General features: G+C 23.7%; 2 protein-coding genes across 3 annotated transcripts; one reads left to right on the top strand and one right to left on the bottom strand.

Annotated features, from left to right (window-relative positions):
- Positions 1–2,371: 2,371 nt before the first annotated feature.
- On the bottom strand, positions 2,372–15,056 carry LOC126903160 (putative uncharacterized protein DDB_G0282133). Of its 2 annotated transcripts, none has more exons than XM_050681177.1 (12): positions 14,836–15,056; positions 14,434–14,604; positions 13,855–14,329; positions 12,624–12,925; positions 12,366–12,461; positions 12,043–12,282; positions 9,991–10,062; positions 6,716–9,810; positions 5,339–5,685; positions 5,044–5,280; positions 4,091–4,181; positions 2,372–2,686 (listed from the first exon to the last, which is right to left on the bottom strand). In XM_050681177.1, the coding sequence occupies exons 1-12, from the start codon at positions 14,876–14,878 to the stop codon at positions 2,597–2,599; spliced, it is 5,259 nt and encodes a 1,752-aa protein (XP_050537134.1). In that variant the 5' UTR covers positions 14,879–15,056; the 3' UTR covers positions 2,372–2,596. The 2 variants fall into 2 exon arrangements, with proteins under 2 accessions (XP_050537134.1, XP_050537133.1); XM_050681176.1 differs by having other exon boundaries at positions 9,991–10,065; positions 14,836–15,055.
- Positions 15,057–16,560: 1,504 nt separating this feature from the next.
- Positions 16,561–18,652, top strand: LOC126902401 (uncharacterized). Its single transcript, XM_050679643.1, has 4 exons — positions 16,561–17,017; positions 17,147–17,342; positions 17,779–17,959; positions 18,072–18,652. The coding sequence occupies exons 1-4, from the start codon at positions 16,761–16,763 to the stop codon at positions 18,557–18,559; spliced, it is 1,122 nt and encodes a 373-aa protein (XP_050535600.1). The 5' UTR covers positions 16,561–16,760; the 3' UTR covers positions 18,560–18,652.
- Positions 18,653–18,740: the final 88 nt, after the last annotated feature.

The following is an 18,740-nucleotide window of genomic DNA, read 5'->3' as shown; positions in this document are numbered from 1 at the left end:
GCAATAATGTACAAATTTTTTTATGTTGTGATAATAATGTTTTAAGAGTTTGCCACTTCTTACATTTAAGTTTTTTGGAGATGATTTTTTTAAAAATAGAGCTAGCAAAATATTTTAGTAAAATAACATATATTTCATTTTCTGTTAGCTTCAAAAATATTCTAAATGTATATTAATGTTTTCAAATGCTAAAAATATACAATTTTTATTTAAATATTTTATTTTTATTTTCAATCAAATCTTACTATTATAAAATTGCTAAAATTTATTTTTGTAAAGACTTTTATCAATTCATGAAATAAAATAAAGCAATCATTAAAAAAATTGCAGAAGTTATTAAAGACTAAAAATAATTGAGTGGCATTTTCTTAAGAAATATAAATATTTTTATTATAATTTGTTGTGCAATAAAATATAATTTTAATTATGTTGACTAATACACAACCTATTATTGTAAAAAGTTATTGAATTTCCATTTGAAAATTAACAATGGAAAAATCCATTGTATGTTTGTTTGATAGGATTTCTATTTATGCACGTTACGTTTTGTACTTAAAAAATGTGATTATTCGACTCACAGTTATAAATTTTTATTTGCTTTAAAATTTTAGTGATTTACTGTATTAAATTTAAATGACTAATATTATTTGAAATATGTTATTTGTTAAATGCAGCTTTTTATTTAATGATTAAAATTTATTATATTCTTTAATTAAACTGAAATTCTTTAAATGATTTACATATTATAGACAGTTAATTTGTGGTTAATATTTGAGTTATCTTTATTGACAAATATTGTTTTTTCAATAATTATTACTTTATTAAAGTTTTTATTTCATTAATATTTATATTAGTAACTGTAAAATTTTAATTTAATATAATTCAATGATAATCATATTCTATTATATTTTTGTCAATTATCAACAAATGGTCAACAATTTTTGATAAATAACAATATTTGGTTATTAACATTAATTCAACTACTAACGCATATACTGAAAAAGTTAATATGTTGGTACTTACAACTACTGGTAATTAAAAACTCGGTATATTTATAATACCAGCACCCAAGTTATTTGTATAAAAATACATTTTAGAAATACCAAATATAATAAATATATACGGAGTGATACACTTATCATAAACCACTTAACGAATTAAAAAAAAATATTAATTTTTTTATTTGTTTCTTTTAGTTCAATGTTTCTCTCAATTTTTCAATCATAAAGTTTTTTTATGTTTATTTCTTTTACTTTTAAGGGTGTTTACACTAATTTCTTAAATAATCCTAATTAACTAGCCTATTTAATAGATAATGATCTAATTATGAACATTTCTGGTTGATTACTTTTGGATCAGTATTTTGGAATTTATGAATAATTTAAAGTTATGACTGGAGGTGAAGAGTGGGTGCTGCTAATTTTATTACTAAACATTTGACACCTACTCACCTACAAATATGTCAATAACTTTCGAAATACTGATCTAAAAGTTGTTATCGATTTGTCATTTTCTTAATAAGATAATACTATCTTAATATAATAGATAATAATTAATAAATATAGATAATACTATACTTAAGCTAGTTAATTAGGGATGATTCTATTTGAGAAATTAAAATTGACACCCCTATAAGGAATAAACATGAAAAGTTGAGAGAAACATTGAACTAAAAGAAACAAATAAAAAAATTATTATTTTTTAATTCATTAAGTGGTTTATGATAAGTAAATCATTCTGTATTTATAGTGTTCATTGAATAAGGCACGACTTTCTATTGTTTTTATTATTTGTAAAAATTGACCTGCTTCCTTATTTATTGAACATCTGTATATTTGCATAGCTTTTAATACAAAATATTGTTATAACTCAACAATTATCTTTTATAACTTATTATTTTTAAAAAGTAGTTTATAGAAATAATGAAACAAGTTTTAAGGGTATATGAGAGTTAATTTCGAGACGACGGTATTAAAAGACTGACGCACAATGTCATCAATTGCCTCCCAAATAAATATTGTTTAATTAAAAAGAGATGTTTTAACTGTTAAGTATTTATTTAGTCACTTGATGTATTTGTATTAAACTTATATATAAGATTAAATACAATTTTATTTAAAATAATTTGTTTTTAATTTTTAGCTTTGATGCGAAGCTGAGAAGGTATTAATTTTACTATGATGCGTTTTTTTTTATTTTTTTGTGTCTGTTACAACTTTTTCTCAGCTCTCACCAAACGGATTTCTTTCAACGATACGTCAAAAGATCACAAATCGTATCTAGTCGAAGACATTACCCTCAAAAATTGAAAAAATTTCTTACTTTCGTACTAACTTTTTTTTCATTATTTATTAACTAATTAAAAAGCACATAAAGTTAATCAAATGTATTTTAAATTATAAATTTGGTATAACAAAAAATAATAAATAAATATTTATATACATTAAAATATATGTCATAAATAAAAAATATTCAATATTAATTAGAATACGAGTCTAAATTAAGTTGAAACTATTAATTATTAACTAAAGAATACAAATAACAAGATTTATAAAACATTTGTAGTTAATTGCTTAATAATGTATTGAAATTCAATTTACTGTCCATGAACAATGGATAAAAAATCGTCCACATTCACATTTTTCAGCAATCTTTGATGTTCCACTTTAGATATTTTTGAAGGTATCTATGGTTTCAATAAAAAAAATATATTTAAAATAACTAATCAAATTTATAAATAAATTAATATCAATATGTATTATAAAGTTTGTTAGTATTAAATAATTAGATAAAACATATATTAACAATTGCCACATTAATATTTTGGATGATGAGGAAGTTGAGATTTCAGTCCTAATTTTTTTTTACATTACTTTTAGGTTCGATGCGAAGCTGAGAAGGTATTGGTTTTACTATGATGTGTTTTTTTTTTGTGTCTGTTACCACTTTTTTTCAGCTCTCACCAAACCGATTTCTTTCAATGATACGTCAAAAGATCAAAAATCGTCTCTAGTCGAAGACATTACCCTCAAAAATTGAAAAATATTCCCTCGTTCCTCGTAAATAGGGGAAACCTCCAAAAAAATTACAAATTTAAAAATCGCTAATTTTTTCAATTTTTTTTACTTAAAATTGCCATAACTTTTTTAAAAATAACCAAATCAATATAATTTTTTTTTATATAGATGTATGATATTATTACCTTTCATTATCTGACCCTTTACCTGCCCACAGGGGGGGATTTAAAATGACAACTTTTTCACAAAATATTTAATTTTTTCAATTTAACTTTTGAAAGTGTTCCGGAAAGTCTGACACTTTTATATAAATCTTAAATTAAAGCTAATGTAATAAACTTTATCATGGAAAAAATAATTTCGGACTTTATTTTATCTTCATGGTGAAAATGGCTACCAAATGCTATTTTTGTGTAAAAATTTTCGATTTTGTATTTTACATTTTTAACTTTATTATTCTATAACTTTTTGAAAAATGTATGGAACAACATAATTTTTTCATGAGAAATAATATTTTTTAATAATCCCTTTTTCATTTGACATACTTTATCTTAATCAGGATATAAATAAGAAAATAGGAGATCATGTAGCTAATCCACCAATTTTTTAAATTTATACACTATCTAAAGATTTGCATCGAAGCGTTTTTTTTTTATAGTGATTTTAATCACTGTCAGATATCATTATACTTGATCCAACTATGCCACGTCTCCACTGTGCCGCAAACCCCCTGTGCTGGGTTTTTTTTTAAAACAATTTTTAATTTTTTACAGTAAAAATTATTTTAAAAAAAAGTATCATAAAATATTTGCTGGATCAAACGTTATTAAATATATCAAAACCTGGTGAAACACTGTTTGTTACAATGAAAAAAATATTTTAACTAAGAGTGACAGCAAAAAATATAAGTAGTATATAATTTTTAAAAAAGATAAGTGTTTTGGGTAGCATTTGTTTACTCATAGGATTACATTTACACTTTAAATGAAAATTTTACATGATACCATTAATAGCATAAATAGCATTGGTCATTAAATTTAATATATTAATTTACTTTTCAATTGCTTAATTACCTCATTAATATTTGTTCGACTTTTAGACCTCTTAGTGGCTTTTTTAAGAATGTCATCTACCCGTATTGATTTTTGTGTATCATTCTGAGATCTAAAAATAAAAATAAATAATGCTAGTTTATTATTATCATATTCAATTTTTTTATTTTACAGAATAGTGAAGATCATGTAGAAAATTGGGACTTCATGAAATTAGAGGATTATTTTGGTTCCTTAAAGCAGTAGGTATTTTTACTTAGAAAAAAAATTAAACTTAAAGTTATCTGTTAAATATATAAACCTGTTTAATTCATTATGAACTTTTATGGTTTTTCTTAATTAATATACTATACCACAGAATTCAATATAAAAATATAAAATGTAAAATAAATGATCAATTATGAATTAATATATAAATTTTTAAAACCAATGTTGGAAAACAAATGAAATTTAATTGAACTATTTTTGCTTTTACATCCATTTAATATCTTTACAAAAAATAATGATTAGAATCAAATCTTAAGTTTATATATTTATTAATCTATAAATAATAAACCAACACCATAATTATTTTTAAATTTAAAACTATAGCATATTCAATAATATTCTTAAATCTTGAATGATAATTTATTATGTGTTATATTGTATACAATTTTTCCAATATATAACATCTATTAAATTAAAACAGATAATATAAAGCATAATACCACATTAAATTCAAATGAAAATTTTTAGTTACTAACTATTTTACTGACTTCATGTTAAAAAATATTATACGTAGAGTTAAAAATATAATATATTGATCGTTAAATTACCAAAACCTTTATTTTGGATATATAATTTTTTTAAATTTATTTTAAAATGAAATAAAATATTTTACTGAACTAAAAATTTTTTGGATGAGATGCCATTGTTTTTATTATAATAAAAATAAATAATTAAATGTTTTTGGTTAATTTAAATAGAATAATTACATTTTAAGAGAAACACCACGCCTTTCCGTTTCATCTAATCTTTTATAATCATCATAAGCTCGATAATCACGTGAATTCCTTCTTCTGTCTTCTTTTATTTTATACTTATCTTTTTCTCTAACTGATTCCTCTCGAGGCTCTCTTTTTGAGTAGCTTGAAAAATGACTCCTTTGATATTTATTTCGACAATCTAGTTGTGAGTACTCATCACGATAAGAAGAATACAAACCAGTTTGCCTTTAAATAAAAATAAATTAATCATGATAAAAATTCTTGTTTATTAAAATTTTATTACCTATATTTTTGCTCATATCTATTTTCTCTATAATTATTACTTCTTCGATAACTTGTATCTTTGTGCTTATCATCTCTGTATTTGTATAAATAATGTATTGAGTCCTCCCAAAAAGATGGACTCCTCCTAATTCTACTTTGTTTGTCTACATTTTTTTTATCATAAATTTCTTTAGGTGTACTAGTCATTAAGTTTTCAACATCATTAACTAATTCACCATCTTCCAATTCTGAGGTAACATTTAATAAATTTTTAGAAATTAATGGTGAAATGTTTTGTTGAAAATTGTTTAACTCTGAAGGTATATTAAGTAAATCAAAATTTGGTGATAGTTGAATGCATACCACCTAGTAAAATAGCAATTCAAACATAAATAATAAATATTTATAATATGTTCTAAAAATGTCTATCTTAAGTTATAAAATATAAAAATTAACCTTTTTATATATTTTAATAGGAAATTCAAAAGCTTAATATATAGATTGGAGAAATACAAATATAAAAGGAAATTAAGTATAGTGGTGAATAGGTTATGCATTGGACACACTAAGCTCACTCACTGATACCTTATAGATCATACGGAATAACCTATATGCTAAACTAGTGGAGAAAAGCTCACAGTAAAACATATTAAGGCTCAATGTAGAAAGTACAGAGAAGTGATTAAGAGGTTAGAAATATCCAACCACTTAAACACAATCCTTGGATCTTTGATTGAAGGTTTATACACCTAATATAGTATCCAAATAAAACAAATTTAATGAAGGAAATTTTATAAAAAAGTGTAAATTTAAATTGTAATTAAATAAATAAAAAAGAAATTCTTCGTTTAGTAGTTTTTTTTTGTGTAAAAGATCAATAATATATATATTAATAGAAAATTTTATGGCGAATTCAATGGTACAACATCTGTGGTTTTACCTTCAAAACTCATTAAGATAAAGAGTTTTAATGTTCTTTCAAAAAATCTTTTTCTGTTACTTAAAAAACAATCTTAGACAAATTAAAATAATCACTGAAGTTACTATGTTTATCAAAGACATAATAACTTGTGATTGTGCTATCATAGACTTAACAATTTCAATTACTAATAACAATAATAGAAATATAAACAACAGCTTGTGAGGGCTTACTTCATCAAAATAACAATAATGTGGTTTATTAAAACAAATTATTCCTTTTAAGGGTTTGTTAAGTGTTATTTAGTATGTATACAAGAGCTTCCCGATAAAATGAGTATAATTTTATTTAATAATTTTTTGATTATCAGATATTAGTAAAGTCATATTTGCACTAGAAAACACCCAATGTGACATAATTTTTACATAGTAATAATAATAATCATAATACTTAAGCTAGTAATAAAATATTTTTTACCTCTCTTTCATCATCTTCTGTGATGATTTCATATATTTTTGGACTTTTGAAAAAATCAGCTAAGCATATTTGATCAGGTAATATTGATTGAGATTTTGATGTTTCATTATGACCAATTGTTATACATGAAGTATTACTATTAATTGTTGATCCAGATTTATCACAAGTTATAGGGCTTGAAAAATAATTTATACTTTGTGTTAAAACGGAGTTTGCTTGAGAATTATTTAAATTTAATTTTGAGTTAACAGACATTAATTTAACTTCATCATCATTGTCTATATAGGATGTATTTTTTACACAACTAAGGGAGGGTCTGGTTTCATTTTTGCTTAGGTGATAGGATTCTTCTGAATTCTTATCTAAATTATGACTAGTATTCTTAAAAATGTTTTTCTCATAGCTATTATTTTCATTCAGAATAGACTTTTTTTTAGTACTAGGTATGGTTAATTTTTCATCAGCCCTACATTTGTAAGGTGTACTAGGTTTACTTAAGTATCTACTTAATCCAATTAGTGGCTCAGGAGTTTCTATTGTATTCAATTTAGATTTTTTTGATATATTTTTTTTTGAAAAAGTCATAATGGAAGACTGATTTTGATCTTTTTTAGGCGTACCATTCATAATTATTTCAACTGGGTCATCAAAATGTACCATTGACTTCATTGTTTTTTTATTAGTATTATATGATTCTACATGAGAAAATAATTTTGGTTTTGGAAAATTTGTCAATTGAGATTTTGTGGTGACCATATTTAATGATGGTTGTATTACATCACAACTAAAAGGTTGTGCAGCTTTAATATGCATTCTCTGCGGAATAAGTTTAAATCCAGATTTTTTTTCTTTTTTAACTGGTATTTCAAGTTTCTTAGTTAGGCTATTTGTTGTTATAAAATTATCATATTGTTTTTTTTTGTCTAATTCATCACCGCTAGAACTTGATGATATTTCACTTCCAAATAATTCAATTTTAACTGATTCATACACTTGTTTCTTTTTGTCTTCAATATTTTTTAATTCAATAGCAGATTCATTTTTTGTCCTTTGAATAGAATTTTTAGCTTTGTTTTTCTTTGGAATATTACTTAATGATTTGTTCTTATTAGGTAAAGTTACCTCATGTTTTGAAACTGATATTTCTTTAGAATTATTTAATTTTGATTCAGAGTTAAAAATAGTAGCTTTTTGCTGATTATTAAAGTTTATATTTAATTCTTGACTAGGTAGTGATATTATTGTATCAACAGATCTCGAATTTCCAGGTGTAGGAGGAAATGGGGAAATAGGAGGACGATTTAAATAAGATGTTTCTCTGAATACTTTTGTTAATGGAGTTTCTAATGATTCTTCACAATTGAATGGAGATGACGCTATTGGAGTCATGAGTTTACTAGGATCACATTCCCGCAAAAGCTTTGAAATAGGGGTTTCAGGAACATCAACTGCAGAATCATCACATTTGCAAGGTGTTTCTATAATAATATGCTTATTTGATTGACTTTCACTCTCAATATTTTTTATAGAATTACTTAACTCACATAATTTTTTATTATCTTCAAGATTTGGTAGATTTTGATATACAGTTGATTTAACATTTTCAACTGTTTTATTTTCTAATTGAGTTGGTGAAGTGAAATTATTAATACAGGGATTTTCTACCAAAACACAGTCTGAACTTGGAGTATTCATTGTATTGCTGCCAGTTTCGGAGTTAAAAATGACAGGATTTATTAAAGTAGTATAATTATTTTTTGAAACCACCTTTGAATTTTCAAATGAATCTGAGTTAAGTTTGTTAAGTATTATGGATTGATTATTTTGACCATTAGTGTTAGTCTTGCTTTCTAATTGATTACACTGAGATGATTTTTTAACATCTTTTATACAATTTTCTTTACTTATTTCTAGTGGAGTTTCCAAATTTTTAAAAGGTGTTTCCAAGTTAATAGTTGTGATTTCTTTAGAAATAACAGTTTTAGAATCTTTTATTGAGTTCTCAAAACTATTATTAAGATCACACAAAGATAATATTACATTATTTGAACTATTATGTTTTAAAGAATTTTCAACTTGTTTTAAATTAGAAGACATAATGGTATTCTCAGTAAAATTTTCTGCAGTTTCATCAATGGATGGGCGAGTATTGTTTATATTAGCTGTAAAATTTTCTTCTACTATTAATGAATTTTCATTCTCCTGAGTATAACAAGTATTGAAATTTGTTTGCTTTGGTTGTTCATTGTGGTTGATATTACTAGAATCATTTTGAATTTTTTTTATATCAGATGAATTTTTATTAATTTTTTCATTTAATAATGAAGTCTCTTCATTTTTTCCAACAACCTCATTGTTACTAACATTTTTATTTTTTAATAATTTATCACTTACAAGTTTACTTTGTTTGTTGTTCAAAGATTTTGATTCTTTTATATTTTTATTTAAATTAACTCTTTTTTTAGGTGTTTTCTTTTTTCTAGGTGATTTTCTTGATCTTGCATCAGCATCAGATGTTAATATTCCAGCCCCTACCATTTCTCTAATATCTGAATCCCAATGCTTCTTTACATTATTATTTTTTACCATTGATTCAAAGCCATTAACTGAACCCCAATCAGCTTGCAGTTTTGGAATAGGACTATGAGGAGGTTCTTCATCAATTTTTTTATTTTTTTTTGGAGAATCATTAAAGAGTTTTGAACGAGCATTGTTTTTTAAACTATTTTTTGGTTGTGGTGTACTAAAATCAAGGCATCTAATATGAGTACTACGTCTACGAGGTGTACTCATACTTCTGTTTTGTGGAGGTTTTAATCTGTCATCTGGTGTATCATGAGAAATATTTTCTTTCACTTTAAATGGTTCTTTAGTTATATCAGGTAATCTAATAATATTTTCAATAATAATATCATTTTTTGATTGAGCTTCATCAAGAGTACTTTGGTTTGGCACTTGAATAACAATAGAAGGAGTTGGTTTTATTGAATTCATTGGTTGAATAGGTGCAAGGTTAGTTCTTCTAAATTTACTTCTTACACCAAATTCTTCTAATGTTCTTCGTTTTCTCTTTGGAAAAAAATGCTTTTCTTGTCCTATAATTTCAAAAAAAAAAAGGATCAATAAATAAATACATAACGAGAATAAACTTTTAATTTAATAATTATAAAAATATTTAATTATTTTATAGTATAAGAAATAAAATAAGTAAAAAAATTTTCTAACTTTTTTTAACTGAAAAGTTTATATTAATTTTTAATTATTTATTAAATTACCTTGTTGTGATAAATACAACGGTGTAATTTTTGGTGCTATTTTCACATAGTTAGATTTTCCAGGATAGTCTTCTTCTGAAATGTTATCATACATTAACAAAATAATGACAAAGATAAAGTTAATTTAATAACAAATAAATAAATTAAAAAACAAATAGGAAATAGAAATAATATACCAATTAAAAACAATTTATTTTTTGTAACAGATAGAAAATATGTATATTTTAATGAAAAATTACATGAAAAGAATTTTAATTATTGAATACATTTTTAAGTCAGTCAATTAATATATTAGTAAAACATCATTTTTAACTTGTTTGAATTCAGTTGAGTTTTACCACAAGATAAAATACCATGTTTATTTACCTAATAATTAAATATAAAAATAAATTATGGTTTCTAGCAGTTTAGTTATAAAATTAAAATACTTTTTTTTCTTCAAATATTTTTCTACTAAACACAAATTTTTTTTTAAAAGTCTTAAATTATAGAAATCTTTCTTACAAAAAATGATGAGGAACATTAAACATGTTCAACAATGTTACTTATGAGAATGGGCTTATACTTATAGACTTTGCAAGTGTTGGAGGACTTATTGAAAAGAGTAAAATGTTCCCACATAAAGATATTTACAAAAGAACTTGAAAAGCATTAAATGCATTATATGGTAGATATGTCAGCTAGATATATCCATGTTCTCATTAATTCTTAAAAATTTTATATAAGATCTAAAAATGGTCTGAGAAACTGATTGTTAGATCACTACTTAGTTAAAGGTAATTTGACAGTATAACTAAAAATTCCTGAGTACCTGAAAAAGAATTAAAAATGGACAGATACGACTTGAACATATTAAAAGATACCAATATATGTAAGAGTTTTAAATGACAATTACATGAACAATTTAAATATAAATCAAAAATAAATATTAAAGGCCAGATCACTATAATAAGGAATACTTAATTGTAAGCTGAAGTAACAGAAATGACGGAAAAGAACAGGATTTTGAATTAGAAGAAAATACTTTTATAAAAGTATTGCAATTTATATATTTGGGATTGATTATGCAGCCACAGACAAAAAAAAATCAATTTTCGGGTTTGGGAGTCTGACCATGTTTACTATATGTTTTTGAGGTCCCTGAATCCGAATCTGAGGTCAAAATCATCCCATTAGGTCGGGGTTTCTCATAACTTCAAAAAAAACCCTTCATGAAGCCATATAACGATAAACCCTTCACATCAAACTCCTTAACCTTTTGAAATCATAACACAATCACCCCCGGGTACCTCGTTACCATATTATATAACCCCAATGGGATGATTTCGACCTCAGATTCGTATTCAGCGACCTCAAAAACATACAGTAAACATGGTTAGACTCTCGAACCTGAAAATAGATTTTTTTTTGTGTGACTGTATTATTAGTCAATATAATGACATTAAGACAAAGATATTATCTATAATTCAACAAGCAAATAAATGATATTATGGATTACAAAAAATTCTTAAATCCAGAATTTTGTCTAGAAATTAATAAATTTTTACATTAAAACATTATTATGAACTTTTGTACTATATCATTCTGAGGATAATGAGAAAAACCAAAAAAACGAAAAATATTTAACTGATCTTTTATAGGGAAACAAATAAATGGAGAATATTTTACACAATGAAATTCAGAGACCTCACATAGTTAAAGAAAACACAAAAAGAAGACTAATGTAAGTGAATGCTTATGCCTGGCATAAGCAAAGATCCCTAGTTATGCATGTCAGAAAAGATCCTATAGGGAAGACTTTTAAGTAGGTCTAGGTTAATATGCAAAGACTGCGGATGGACAGTGACAAAGGATAGGAAAGGATATCAAGATTTATATTTAGAGGCATGATATTAAAAGATAAAGAAGAAAAAAATATACTTTCTGATATTTTCGCACTATAAAAACAAACCTAGAAACTTTTTTCTTGAGAACTAATTTTTCTAGTAATTTTAAGCTTAAGTTTATCTTTCACTTTCTCTAATTAAAATTATTAAGAAATATTAAACATACCATGTATTATTTCTGGTGTTAAACTTGAAGAATCTAATGTATATGATTGTCCATTTGACGAAATGTTTGATTGTAAGATTATTTGATTAGATAGCACTGAGTAATTATCAATATAAATTGATTTATCATTACTTTCACCAATCAGAATAATACTATCCTCAATATTCTTACATTCTTCGTTACTACTAGATATGTGTTTGGAGTTATTTATACTTTTCTTAATTTTATTTGGTGTATCATCTAGAATATTAACATAATTTTTAGTTAATTTAAAAATAGATTAAAGAAGTAAAATACTATAATAAATAAAAAATTTAATTTGCCTTTTTTCTTAGCACTGCGTAGTCGAGATTTTATAGAACTTTGTAAATTATCAGGTTGATTTTTTGAAGTTTCTTCATCATTATTTACATTAAAAACTAAAAATAGACAATTACAAGCTTTATTTATACATTTTTTTAAGTTTATATAAATTATAAAATAATGTTCAATAGTCAATTAAATAAAATAATTTTATTACTATTTAGATATTAAATATAATTTTTTTAATTTTAATATCTATATAGTTAAATATGAAATACCTAAAAATTCATCCAAAATATTCTTAATCTGAGGGTCTGATTGAGTGGAATCAATAGCTTTCTCTAGTGAAGGTTGATCCAATATTTTTACACTTTGTTCTAAATTATCATCATGAATTTCTAATGATTTATTGATATTATTGGCAATTTTTTCTAAAAGACTTTTATCTTTTAAAAATGTATCAACTAATTCACCAGTATCAACGATAATTGATGTTTCTTTAGGTTTTTCTTCTTTTGCCAATCCAGGCATTGAATCTAAAGGTGTTGCTTCTGGTATTTGAATACAATCAGAAGGTACACTAAAAAATATTAATTTAAAATAAAACTTATAACATAGAAAAAAGTAGATAACTTTTAAAAAATATAGGAAAATTAAATATGTTAATTTGTTAATAGAACTAAAAATTAAATTAAAAACTTTTATTTAAATAATTGTATCTCACATTTTACTTCTCCAGTAATTAACAAAATATTAATAACAATTTTCCTATAAATGTACTTTCAATTTTTTTAAAAACTCATGTGATAAATATACTAAATTAATTAAAACCCAATACAACATTTTTTCTTTGGGATCAAAGGTGTACTACATTTTGTTTTCTTTTTTTTATGATATCAAAATATTCAAAATCTTATGTGTAATTTTAATGACTAAATTTTCAATACATATACTTGTAATTATAAAAAAATTAAAATAGTAACAATAAATATCATTAAATTATGATATTTCAAAGTCTTATGTGCAATATCATACACTTTTTCAGATACAAGTAGTTGCTATTAAGGAAACAATATGTAATAATTTATATTATTCATATTGATTAGCTAGCGAAAAAAAATAATTTTATTTTAATTATTTTGTATTACTATTACTCTAAATCAAATTCACTTTTTGTGATACGGCATAATATAGTCTGTTATTTTCATTAAATTTTATTTTAGATATGAATTATGACATAAATTCTTTTAAGTAGGCTTTAAAAATAATTTATGTGTACAATGTCACATAAAATAAAACAATAAAAGAGTATTTGAGTGAAAAAATTGTTAGATGTTGTGAATACTTGTATAGAATACTGAATAAACTTACGCTTCTGCTATTATATATAAAATATAGTCTACATGTATATATAGAAAAATATTTATTATATTGAAATTGAATACATATTGCTTAGGGAAATTTACTCATAATGTTAATTTTTTTAGACATGACATAAATTACACTTACAAATCAGATGCATTTTGCTGACTGACAAATGGTAAATTGTTAAAAGATGTTTGTTGGGCTTTGGGTGTTAAACATTTCTTTGAACTATAAATCAATTTTGAAGGAGTTTCACATTGACTTATTTGAACACTAGAATGGTTTGTTATGTCAGTACTATTAAATTCATTATTATTATTAACATTAGATGTTGTATCAATTAATGAACATGATGAAACATGACTTTTTGAACTTATGAAATTTGACTTTTCTACTTCTTTACATAAATTTATTTCTACATTTTCTAAAGTTGTTGCAACACTTCTTGTCGGTGAAGTGTTATTTTCAGCAGTGACATTTCTATTTGAATCATAATTACAATCAAATTCAGTTTCAATACATTTATCTATTTTGTGTGTTTTATTATATACACTTAACAAATATTGTAATTTTTCAATTAGTGTTTTGGATTCATAGTCTTCTGATATATGTTCATTAACTATATTTAAAAAAAATCATAAAAATTTAAGTACTACAAAAAGTTAAAATTATTTTCACAAATTATTATAATATACAAAAATATAAATACAATTACAAACTTACTTAAACTACACATTGCACCAAACTGATCAAATATATCATGCAAACTAAAACCATTAACTTTGCAATTGAAATTACGATTGACCTGGAACATTTGATAACATTCTTTTAGATGAGGTGATGTTTTTAAAAAACACTCGGCTGTATCTTCATTTAGCTCTTTTTTCAAATATCCTATAAATAAATAAAATATAATAAAACAATGTTATACTTGAAAAATATATATAAGTTTAGTTGTTAATACTACTTAATACTAAGTATTTCTAACTCAAATAAAATGTCAGACAACCCTAAAGACGTTATTTGTTCAGAATAAATTTACTAGCAATAAAATTTGATATTTTAAGCTATTGCCAGTATTATTTTGATAAATTTAGTAAACACAATTATAAGCATTTTTCTTACCATAAATAAGACGAGCGACTTCTGATGGTAACAATGGCTCCATTGTTCTGTAATCTTGTACGGATAGAAATTGTCAAAAATATTATCTCCAAGCGTCATTAAAAAAAACCAAATCTGTTTGAACCATAATGAACAGATACTGAATATATTTAAACATCATCAATCAAAATTTCATGAGAATTATTTTTGATCAATCTTTTAAGTTGTTGTGATAACAATATTTATTATTTACACACACTTAGTTCTTGTAGCTCAAAGAAAGAGCGGGAAATTAAACAGTGCCCCAGCAAAATAAAATTGGAGGCACCACTGTTTTAGTTATTATCACAGACTATATGAAAACAGATAGTTCACTTGGCCCAATAACAAAACGGTTTTTTGATTGGAGAAGTGAAATCAGTGCAACCATATGTATGAGCGCAAAAATTCTTTTAATTTATTTCATTATTAAATCTTCTGTAGCATAAATATTATGAAATTCCGTATATAAACATAATTATTGACATAAATTATTTTAATACATCATTAAATTAAGGTATTAAACCCATAATCCCTTATTTATGACTCAAAATCCCTAAATTAGTCATGAAAATTAAATAATTATCAGTTTTTATAATGTAAATTATTAACTACTTAAATTTGACTCGAGCAGTAACNATTACCGAACCGATTTCTTTCAACGATACGTCAAAAGATCACAAATCGTATCTAGTCGAAGACCTTACCCTCAAAAATTGAAAAATTTTCCTTCATTCCTCATAAGTGGGAGATATCTCCAAAATAATTACAATTTTAAAAATCAATAATTTTTGACATTTTTTTCTTAACACTACTATAACTTTTTCAAAAATGAAAATTTTATATAGATGTTTGATGTCTTTACCTATTATTTGGTATATTTTTTTATAAATTTAACCCTTTACCAGCCCACAGTGGGGAATTCAAAATGACAACTTTTTCACAAAAAATTAACTTTTTCAACTTAACTTTTGAAAGTGTTCCGGAAATACTGACGCTCTTATATATATATTAAATTAAAGCTAATGTAATATACTTTATTTTGGGAAAAAAAAATTTCGGACTTTATTTTGTCTTCACGGTGAAAATGGCTATAATTTGGCCAAAAAATGGCTAACAATAATAATAATAATAAAAATTTAAAATTTATTACATAATTTATATTATTATTTATTATATCTAAAATAATTCAAATTTTATAAAAAATGTAATACTATTAACAGTTTTACAAAAAATTACAGCTTCATATATTATAGGTAAAACTAACTAAACGTTGACAAAAAATTTATAAAATAATAAACTACACAAAATGTCAACTTTTATACAAATTAAACACAATATTCATAATGTCAGACAATATTTAAAAAACAAACATTTTTATTAAGACTAAATGTTATTTAAACAAAATAAGTATGCGAACAGTTATAATTAATTATTGTTCAAGTATTTAAAATGCAATAGTGTCACTAATTCCAATATCATTGATAATTTTTGTAACTGATAGAGGAATTGTACAATATTATTGTAAAATATTTGCACAATAATATGAAATTGTACAACAGTCTCTACTGCTTTGTCTTCTGCCCAATCAGAGAGCTTGATTTTTTTTTCTATTGTTCTCGGCTAAGTGAACTATCTGTTTTCATATAGTCTGTGTTATTATCAATAAATCCGTATCAATTTATCATTTAAAAACTGTTATCATTAGGACGGACGAACAAACATAAATTCACAAAATTTGAAAGCAGACTTCTAACAAATCAAATTTATAAACTATAGCTTCTCTTTAGATTGGTAAACATATAAATTAATTAGATATGATTATCTTTTTATTCAAATTTAGTATACATTTTTCATATTAAGTCATTTTTTATATCTAGTTAAAATATTTGAAAACTGAAATATAAATGTTTTCTAAAAAATTGATTTTTAATGTTCTACATATTCCAACTAAATATACAGTAAAAACATACCGTAAGAGTGTAAAAACTAAGTTTGCAATCAAATGTAGAAATGAAATAAAAGGCAATCCAGGAGGGAATCGTTTGTTAGCCATGACATTAGAAGGAGAATCTCCAGATAAAGTTGATATTTCAATGGAGGAAATTGAAGGAGGGGAAAATGACATGCTTAATTCACATTTATTTTATGACGAATATATAAAGTAATTATTTGGTTTAACATTAATTTTTATGAATTATTTTCATTTGAATTTTAATTATCATAAAGAAATTTTATTAATTTAAAAAATATCTTCAAAAATTGAGTATTTTACATTTTTATTTTATTTCAGAGAAAAAGAAAAAGAAAAGAATTTAAAATCTTTCTATAATATCAAAAGAAAATATTTTAAAATTCAATCGACACTGCCAAACTTTCTTACTTATTTAGAAAAGCAACAAATAAAATTTTTACACAATAAAACTCCAAAAGAGTGGACTCCTGAAACCTTATCATTATGTTTCCCTGCAACTCCTGAAATTATTCAAGTAAATAATCAAGATATTTCTATAGCTTATTAATGATTTTAGTATCATATTTTATTAATATTCGGGTATTTAAGAACCTTAAGTAGCATTTTAAAAGTATCCTTTTTCTTTTAAAAAGTCTTCAGGATGGCAATTTTTGTTAATACAACCTTGTTAAAATATTTTGTTAACTATTATAACCTATCTAAGGTATAAAAATACTATTTAGTATTTTTTAAAAATTACATTCAAAAAACTTTCTTATATAAATAATGTATTATATATTACAATAACATCAAAAAAAAAATTGTTATTTTTTAAATGGTACATATGAAGTCATAAATAGATCAAAAGTTATTCAAAACTTATAAGTTTTTGATATTTTAATGCTTGTATACTCACCTTGTGGTTTTTTAATAAAAATATGATTATATGATCAAATAACATTCATTTTCAGAAAATATTAAAGTCCAAATGGATAGCAGATGAAGGCATTAAAATAATAAGACATGATAAGTTAGTTCAACATAATTGGGAGTCCTTTCGTAGTGGTACATTACAATATTCATTACCTGAAGATATTAAACATCATTTATCTAAATTTTCTGATAGACGCCCAAAATTAATTACATTAGAAGGTATGATTTGATATTTTAATTAAAAATAAAGAACTGTTTATAAAACTTATTTTCATTAATATTATGTATTATTCACTATTGCTATTAATAATAAATCTTATAAAAATTTTAGAAGCAGAAAAATTTATACCGAGGCCAGCATCAGATTATTTAAAGCCTAAAGAATTTGGTCAAATTATAACAAGTTATTTGGGTGAACCAGTGGTAAATAATGATCAAAAACAACTTGAATCAAATACTGAAAGTTTGTTAAGAATTTATGAAAATGATTTGAATACTGATACAAAAAAGAAACACTTTATATTGGAAGAATTGAATATTAAATCGATAAAAAAAAATTCTTGCTACAATTCTCAAACTGAAAATTTTGTCAATAATAAATTAAATCATCCTTTAGTCGAGACAAATTTTCAAGAGTCTACCATGATCATATCAAAAAAGGAGGCATCTCATTTGATTAATAATATGACTGAATATCCATTAGCAATTCGAATACCAAAAAATGTATGGAAAGAAGGATTTACTTATAAAGTAAATGATTGCTTTTATGATGATAATGGAGATTTTTTGTACAGGGTTCCTGGATTAAAAAAAAATTAGTTAATGTGAATAATATTAATAATAAAATATTGTAGTTGATCAAATAAAATACAATACACATATTAATATGTGTATATTTGTTTCATTATTTTATTTTGTATTATAAAATTATTTTTAACATAGTTTAATGAGTTATGAATCAACTGCTTCAGACATTTTATAAATATTATATTATAAATAT

This window comes from Daktulosphaira vitifoliae, unplaced genomic scaffold, assembly GCF_025091365.1.
Source record: "Daktulosphaira vitifoliae isolate Bord-2020 unplaced genomic scaffold, ASM2509136v1 Scaffold_3, whole genome shotgun sequence".
Lineage (NCBI taxonomy): Eukaryota > Metazoa > Arthropoda > Insecta > Hemiptera > Phylloxeridae > Daktulosphaira > Daktulosphaira vitifoliae.
Note: the sequence above shows the minus strand (reverse complement) of the source record. Positions and strands in the feature narration are given on the sequence as shown.

What these genes read in the sequence shown, in the direction of transcription:
- LOC126902401 (XM_050679643.1), top strand. Translation starts at nt 16,761, where the DNA reads ATGTTTTCTAAAAAATTGATTTTTAATGTTCTACATATTCCAACTAAA. An exon ending in TTTTATGACGAATATATAAA is followed by an intron (nt 17,018 to 17,146) that starts GTAATTATTTGG and finishes ATTTTATTTCAG; the next exon opens with AGAAAAAGAAAAAGAAAAGA. An exon ending in CAACTCCTGAAATTATTCAA is followed by an intron (nt 17,343 to 17,778) that starts GTAAATAATCAA and finishes ATTCATTTTCAG; the next exon opens with AAAATATTAAAGTCCAAATG.
- LOC126903160 (XM_050681176.1), bottom strand. Translation starts at nt 14,878, where the DNA reads ATGGAGCCATTGTTACCATCAGAAGTCGCTCGTCTTATTTATG. An exon ending in TGGTGCAATGTGTAGTTTAA is followed by an intron (nt 14,330 to 14,433) that starts GTAAGTTTGTAA and finishes TTTTAAATATAG; the next exon opens with TTAATGAACATATATCAGAA. An exon ending in CAGCAAAATGCATCTGATTT is followed by an intron (nt 12,926 to 13,854) that starts GTAAGTGTAATT and finishes AATATTTTTTAG; the next exon opens with TGTACCTTCTGATTGTATTC.